Genomic DNA, 8,475 nt, shown 5'->3' on the forward strand with positions numbered 1-8,475 from the left:
GGGACAGATGGCATATGGAGTTCTTAGTTTCTCTTCCTTCCTTTCCTCCTTCATTCCCTGAAAGATGTGCATAAAGTAGGCACATCTTTCTACTGTATTTCATGGCTTTTCTATTACCTTTTCTTATGTTCAAATGTGGGTCAAGTCTGGTCATCACACAGAAAAACAAAATGCTGACAGGTTAAGTAATGAGCCAGTCATATAATGTATGCACTAATAAAAATTTAATATCATAAAACAAATCAGAAAACAGCAATTTGTTTTAAACCATTCACAATTAAAGTGGAAAGAGACAAAATTATAAGGCAGCCATCCATGGAATGATTTCATGTTTACAAAGAATCCAGAAAAAGGGACATTTAAAATCATGTTCAGGCTACTGAACCAGAGGAACTGTAGTGCTACCCCATGGGACTTCTGATTTGCTAGGAGATGCCATCAGAGACAGATCAACACCAGTCTCCTTGTGTTAAGCAGCTGTGTCAGGCTGTGCCTATCTACAGAATCCTAAATGGATGTCTAGTCCTTTTTCACGAATCACAAATTTCCTACAGGTCTCCTGAGGTGACCCTCGATGTCTCAGGTGCAAAGAGTTTATCTCACTGGTTTCAACATCACAGCTTTTCCAACAGTGTTCTTTGGGGGATATGAACCATTCTGCATAGAGCAGAAATTTTCTAAGGGAAGGAAAGGTCCTTTGTAGAACAACTACAGAGGGTCCTCTCCTTGCATTGCAACAGTTTGGGATGAACCTGTCATTAGTCTTAGTCTCCCAAGGGGCTCAGGGGCCCAAAGCCAGGAACATTCCTTGTGGGCTTGTGCTATTGGCCTACAGACCCCGTGTTCAGTACCTAGTTACCACGTGGTTCAGGGACCTAATATACTCCAATGCTGGTATGTCCTCCTAGTTTAATCCTTGAAAAAGAGAAAAAAAGGGGCAGTGACACTTAGAAGTAGGCTGGTAGAACAAAACAAAATGCAAATATTTCCTCCTTTGCACAAAGAAAGACAACCCAAAACAGCCACTCCCTTTCTTTTTTTTAATGATTCAAAATATAGGAACAGGGATGATGGAGCTGTTTTGAACTGGGAAATAAAAAGGTGAGGGGACAGAAAGGAACACATAGCCTCTATAGGTAGTACCATTTCCAGCTCTCTAGTTCCAGCGCAGAACCTCTGCCTAAAAACAAATTTTCAAGAGTGCACAAATCAAACCTGGAACATCACCACTTTGGTGAAATGGGAATTGATAAACAATTAACTGGAGAATAAGTGAGGGGAATGGACCAATATTATTTTACAACTTAATATGCCCTTTAAGAGAGCACTTGGGATCTGAAGAAAGTCTATCCCTACTAAGGAAAGAGTCAAATTGCAATTAAGATTCACTTTGGTCATGAGAAGGAAAGACCACACGTTCACCATCAGTTGCATCTCTTTGGTAGCCAACGAGTCCATTTGTGATTATGGCAGCAACTTAAGTATTGCCAATGCTTTCAAATGTGTTAGAAAATTAAGGCATCCACATCTAAGGAGACAGTTTTAAACAAGAGGAAAATGGAACCGAAATGTGTCAAAAAGTCAACATGGATATGGCCTCTCCTGAGACGCTGCCCGAGTGAGCAAGCTCTCCCTGCGGTGAAGGAGGCCTCTATCTGCGTGGCTCCCTGCTGCCTGAAGATGCATCTGAGCCCTATAAGATCAGTATGGCTATTTCTGCCTGCTGACCAGGAGAGAAATGAATGGTTCCTGAGGCAGCAGCTTTAAAATCTGGGAAAGCCCCTGGCTTCTGAGAGTTGGTAGGGCCTCGAAAGGTTTGCTGATTAGTAGTGAGGTCCAGAGGGGAAGGCAAATTTGCAAGTTGAACGGTCTAAGCCTTGCCAGAGTTCAAGGCTCTATCCAGCAAGACATTCCAGTCAAACTTTTAAGTGTGATGGCAAGGCACTGCTGAAAGAGGCTTTGGCCTACAGGACAAATTTCTGACCACTGCACGCAACGACAGAAACACTGCTATCCAAACCAAACACACAATCTGCTATTTATTTGACAAAGTCAGTTTCCAGAGAGAATCAAGGCAAGCATATTATTCTGAAGGACCAGATGAAATCCAAGCCTCTTGTAAGTCAGCTGGTACTGTCTAATCAGGAAAGCCACTTAGACTTTCTAGACTGTACCTTCTCTTGTCTTTAAAATTGTATGCAATGGTCGCTGCCACCATACTACCATACAAAACCATAGCCTATTCACGCTACCTTCTTCACTGCAGCCAGCAGGGGGCTCTCAAGGATTACTTCCACAGCTGCAGACCCAGAGACAAGTCTAGGAAGAAAGGGAACTCACAGGCATGCTGGCTTATGCATCACAGAAAACATTTTTACAAACTACAAAATCCACTGCCCTGGAGAAACTAGTCTTGATTCCCTCTTAATGTAATGTTTTTTGAAATGGTACAGAAATCAAAATAAGTTAACAATACCATATTAGACACTTATTAGACAAAAACAGGGTTGACACGGATTTTGGCAAATATGAAAACAAATTACTCTAGTTTGTTAAACATTTTTGCTCTCTCAATTATTTAAATTACCAGGATATTAGTGACTGTGTCAACTTACACATGAGGAGGTGGTATTTCTTAACAACCTGCATTTGACACAAGGTAACTTCTTTGAAGAGAGTAAGAAATAAGAATAAGGGACAGTATTATCTTCTTCACCACAGTTCTAGAAGTGGTTGTCCTGATGAAATTCATCTCACACAAATATTAACACTGCCACCAGGAGGAAGCAGCAAACCATGGGGAGGAGGAGCCAGAGGAAAAAGTTAGGAGAAAAGCATGGAAAAAATGAAGAGACATGATTTCAATAGCTTTAAATCAATCGGCAAACACTTTCCATTATGATACATCTGACTTTCTTGGCTGCTACACAAATGCTCATGTGAGCAGACACGGTGCTCCCCTAGCTCAGTATTTAGCCAGAGGAACTGCTGATCTGCTAAGAGAGATATTGAAAAAGAAGGGACAACATCGATTTTGGTAGTCTTACTTTGAAGAGATTATTATAAAGATGTCAGTAATTTACTTAAAATTAATATCCCTTAATTCCCAAAGATATTTTGTATTCTGACTGTTCTTGAAGGAAAGCCTAGGCCTGAACCTACTAGAACTTGGCTCCTCTGTAAGAATGTCTTGGAGGCAGGTATTCTGCAAAGGAGAACTTGAAAAGAAATGCTAAAAAATACCAGAGTCACCTCTTTAGAAGCTGGCAGTTCCACCTCTGCTCTTCCATTTGATGGAATGGCAGGCTGTATTTAGAGAGGCACATGCAAAAGGAGGTGTTTAAGTCTCTCTGGACATCTCCTTTCAATGGATATCTCTTCTGAATATCAGATCAGCTTCCAGATGTTCTGCCATCATTTTCCTAACTCTTATCCCAAATGAGCCGTAATCACCTTTAGCATCTAAGAGAGTGAGTGGGTGCTATGACCTTCTATCAAGGCATGTGGCATAGATGCTAAAGCACCAGTCTGACACGGTGAGAACCATGTTGAAAATCAATGGAAAAAGTGGCAGAGCCTCTAAACAAAGAAGAAAGAGATTTAGCTTAATTACAGAACACTGTATTTTCATAATGACTATTTTATCATGAGTCTGAAGTTCTCTGTTCTTCTGTAAAACTAAATTCCATCTTCCCTGAGAATAGGGTTAAGAGAAACATCAAAACTCAAAATGCCAAGGGCCCTTTAAAAGACAACACAATGGAATGTCTATGTCCAACGCCATGTGTTGTTTCTACTCTAAAAGCTTTTTTCCATTACTCCAGGTTTTCATCTCACCTCTCTCCGGACTCTAGGAATACAGGTGGAAATGGGCAAGGCGAGACAAGAGACTGAGGAAGTGAGGTGCTGTCACGTGCCAGCTGTTCTCACCAGGTGGCACATGGCCATGGACTGAGGCTGGAACCTGAACATTTAATGCTGGTGTCCTACTGACAGGATGAGTGGGATGAGGCAGCCCAGAACCAGAGCTGCCACCTCCAGGCGGCTGAGGCCTCTCCCTCCACTGGAATCGGGCTTGTGGCTGTGCCCTATTCCGCCCACCTCAGGGAGGACGTGTACTGTGGCAACGTAGAGAAATGTCCCAGCAGAGAAAAGCATGGCCACTCCAGTGGCATTGACTTCTGAAAGGGCTTCTTTACTGCTCTGGGAATGAAAAGAGAAACAGAGGGGGAATTAAGTAAAATTGGGGGCAGGAGGAGTCCCAATTAAAAAACACAATATTCATCACGAGTGCTGTCTGAGACACTGAGGGCATCTTTTTTTTTTTTTGGAGAGATTTTTGCTATAGGGCACGTGCGCTCGCCAGACAGACAGAGAGAGACATAGAGACAGAAAGCGAGAAATCACCCCCCGGGGGGATGGTCACGCCGCAATCCCTTCTCCTCCATTCTCCTCTCAGGATCTTGGGCACGCACGCACATGCGCCTGGCGTGAGTTTTAAGCCACCGGGTCCAGGACGCGAACCGCGGTCGACTACGTGGGAGTCCAGCGACATAGCCATTACGCTAACTGCTGGTTCCCAAGGGCATCTTGAGATCAGAGCAATTTTATGTTATTTGGGGGATGTTTTAAATAACGACTTAAGAATAGCAGTGATGTACACAATTGCTTTTTTTTAAAGAAAATTATTATTTTTAAAAATTTGCTTTAGTGCATGTGCTCTCATCAGAGACAGACAGACAGAGGCAGAGGCAAAGTGAGAAAGTAAGCTGCCAGGTCTGGGACTCAAACCACAGTTGGCCATGTGGGAGTCCAGCGCCTTAACCACTATGCCACCTACTGACCCCACAACAGATTTTAAAAGAACACCTAATCATAAATAGATGATTTATAATTTATATATTTATGGGTTACAAAGTGATGTTATGATCTATGAGCACAATGTAGAATACTTAAACCACGATAACTAACATATCCAATACCTCAAATACTTATATTCTTTTTTGTGGGAGAGTTGAGGACATTTGAAATTTATTCTCTTAGGAATTGTGATTTACAATACAGTAGTACTAACTATATTCATCACAATTACTTTTTTTCTTTGCTACAGGGCACATGCATTTCCCAGAGACTGAGACAGAGAAGGAAAGTAAGAAAGCATCCCCCAAGAGGGATGGCCAGCTCGAAATCCCTTTTTCTACATTCTCCTCTCAGGATTTTGGGCATACATGTATGTGCTCCCGGCATGATTTTCCAAGCTGTAGGATCTGGGAATTGAACTTGAGTCAGCCATGTGGGGTCCAGCCACCTTAACCACCATGCCACGAACTGGGCCCTCCATTCCTTTTTTATATCTTGAGAGATTTTTGCTATAGGGTGTGTGCACTCGCCCGAGAGACCGAGACAGAAAGTGAGAAATTACCCCCTGAGGGGATGGCCACACGCAATCCCTTCTCTTCCATTCTGCTCTTGGGATTTTGGACACACATGCATACATATACATGCCTGGTGTGAGTTTTAAGTCACCAGGTCCAAGACTCAAACCACAGTCGACTATGTGGGAGTCCAGCGATGCAACCATCATGCCATCTGCTCGTCCCACACTCCATTCCTTTTAATATAGGTTTTACTGTTTCAAATACTAAACTGATTAACACTGAGACGAGTCAGTGTTATGGTTTGGATCATGGCTTGTCTCCCAAAATGTTATGTTTTAGAATTTGGTCTTAGTGAGCAGAGATGAGTCCCCCAGAGGTTCATGTGTTGGGACTTAATTACATAGAGTATATTATAAAGCTATTAGTGAGAAGTTAAGTCCCACATGGCATCTCAGGGTAGTCCTTTGGGCCTGATACTCTCATTAGGGCAGGACCTCTACGACTGTGTTATGTTGGGTATATAAACAAAGGGAAAGAGACCAGAACAAAGAGAGAACGCCACATGAATATGCTCTGCTGAAAGGTCTGCCTTCCACCATTCTGTGATGCCCTTGGACTCTCCAGTCACCTGAACTGTTGGTTATTAAACTATTTCTTTTCTTTTTTTTTTTTTTGGAGAGGTTTTTGCTATAGGGCACGTGCACTCACCAGACAGAGAGGGACAGAGAGACAGAAAGTGAGAAATCACCCCCCAGGGGGGATGGTCACGCCGCAATCCCTTCTCCTCCATTCTCCTCTCGGGATCTTGGGCACGCACGCACACGCGCCCGACGCCCGGCATGAGTTTTAAGCCACTGGGTCCAGGACTTGAACCGTGGTCGACTGCGTGGGAGTCCAGTGACATAGCCATTACGCTAACTGCTGGTCCCCCTTAAACTTTTTCTTTATAATTCACCAGCCTCAGGTATTTCTATTAGCAGGCAATAATAGACTAAGAGAGTCAATCAGGTTCAGAGAGGGCAGGGGGAAAGCAGTTTCCATTAAAGTAGCCCCGAGTTGGTCTGGTTCTAAGATTTTCTTCCTGCTGCCTGACAAATGACATTAGGTAAAATGTTGAGGGCTGCTGCTAAGAGCTGTTGCCCAGGTAGACAGATCTGTAAGGCATGGAAAGGTCCAACTTGAAAAAGAAGAATGTCCAGTTCTGAGCTAATGACATAAGCCACTTCAGGTCTCCAACTATGTTCAGCACAATGATAAAGAACTAAGTATTTAATATTCAGTGATATGAGCTGGGAGTAAAAGAATCAGAGTCTTAACTGAATATAGTGATCTCTGCTCAACCCCTACTCTTCTACAGCTGCCATGTGACTGGTTATTCCTGCTTCCTGTGTCAACTACAACACTGAAAACAAAAGATTATTACTTCTTATGTGTCTGTCAAATAAAATTAGCACAGCTGGTTAAGATTAAGTTATCTTTTTTTATTTATTAAAAAAATATTTTGGGGGGACCAGCAGTTAGTATAATGGCTATGTTGCTGAACTCTCATGTAGCCAACCGTGGTTCGAGTCCCAGACCCGGTGGCTTAAACTCACGCCGGGCACTTGTGTGTGCATGCCCAAGATCCCAAGAGGAGAATGGAGGAGAAGGGACTGCGGCATGGCCATCCCCCCTTGGGGGGTGATTTCTCGCTTTCTATTTCTCTGTCTCTCTTTGTCTTTCTGGTGAGTGCATGCACCATATAGCAAAAACCTCTCAAAAAAAAAAATTTTTTTTTTCAAACTTTTCAGCATGCCCAGTGTACTCAGGGATGTCTCCAGACATGAATCCAGAACCTTCCCATGTGGACGAGCCTCACAGAATGTTGTGTTTTATTACTATACCACCATCTGGCATAACTACTATCATAAATTTCTGCAAATACTCTTGGAACTGACAAGGGAAGAAGTCTTCAAATTAAATTAATAAGGAAGGGACCAGCAGTTAGTGCAATGGCTATGTTGCTGGACTCCCATGTAGTCGACCGTGGTTCGCGTCCTGGACCCGGTGGCTTAATACTCACACTGGGTGTGTGTGCATGCGTTCTCATGATCCTAAGAGGAGAATGGAGGAGAAGGGACTGTGGCATGGCCATACCCCCTGGGGGGCGATTTCTCGCTTTCTGTCTCTCTGTCTCTGTCTGTCTGGCGAGCACACGCGCTCTATAGCAAAAAAAATCTCCAAAAATAAATAAATAAATAAATAAATAAAATAAATGAATAAGGAAATGTGAAATTTATGAAGAGGACCGAATTAGAATTAAGGTAATTTCCCTTGTAGAGGTATTACTCTAAATTTTATCTTCTAGTTTGAGAGGGTAACTTGGTTGGAAAAATTCAGCGTAAGAGATTTTAAGTTCTCATATATCACAAAAGAACTAGACACTTGTCCAAGTAAGCCAAGAACCAGTCAGACTTACCTTACTTAGTCCCAAGTACGTCACCATGGACATAACTGGCGCTGCCAGTGCAAAGACCAGCAAATGCTTCCTGATTCGGTTCCGCTCCAGACCAGCGTGCATTAAGAAGGAAACCAGCCCAAAAGCAGCTGGTGCCTAGAAATGAAAAATTATCCCCATTATCACTTATAAGTATGGACTGCTTCTATATCAAGAAGTCTAAGTCATCTGAGTAAGAATTCTCATACAAAGAAACCAGGCATATCAACGAGACTAAACTCTGCCTTTTAGTAATTAATGTTCGAAGCTAAGAAAATACCTTGTGTGTGTGTTGTGTGTGTTATGTGAGTCTGTGTAGTGTGTCGTGGTATGCTGTGTGGTATATGTGTGTCTGTGTTATGTGTGTCTGTATATAGCGTTTCTGTGTGAGTGGAGTGTATGTATCCGCATGTGCGTGGGGGCATGTCTGCATTTGTGTCTGTGGGGTGTGTCCTGCATGTGTGTGCATGTGCACAATCACATGATAGCTGAGGGAGGACCCCACCCTGTTCCAGGGGCTGTGAAGGACAGGAGGGAACCCACATTCCCAGGGGAGTTTCCAAACTGCAGACACCCCATGGCTGTCCCTTTCATATGGGACACACAGCCACACCCAGACCG

The 8,475-nt window shown here is 43.1% G+C and overlaps 1 protein-coding gene across 2 annotated transcripts in view; it reads right to left on the minus strand.

Annotated features, from left to right (window-relative positions):
• Positions 1-205: 205 nt before the first annotated feature.
• SLC39A9 (solute carrier family 39 member 9) overlaps positions 206-8,475 on the minus strand; it is a 59,784-nt gene continuing 51,514 nt past the window's right edge. For both annotated transcript variants that reach the window (XM_006171512.3, XM_006171511.3), the window contains one exon: positions 206-4,203. In XM_006171512.3, coding sequence (XP_006171574.1) covers positions 3,973-4,203 — 231 coding nt within the window. In that variant the 3' untranslated portion in view covers positions 206-3,972. The remainder of the gene's footprint in view (positions 4,204-8,475) is intronic.

Source organism: Tupaia chinensis, unplaced genomic scaffold, assembly GCF_000334495.1.
Source record: "Tupaia chinensis unplaced genomic scaffold, TupChi_1.0 Scaffold149686_1, whole genome shotgun sequence".
NCBI lineage: Eukaryota > Metazoa > Chordata > Mammalia > Scandentia > Tupaiidae > Tupaia > Tupaia belangeri.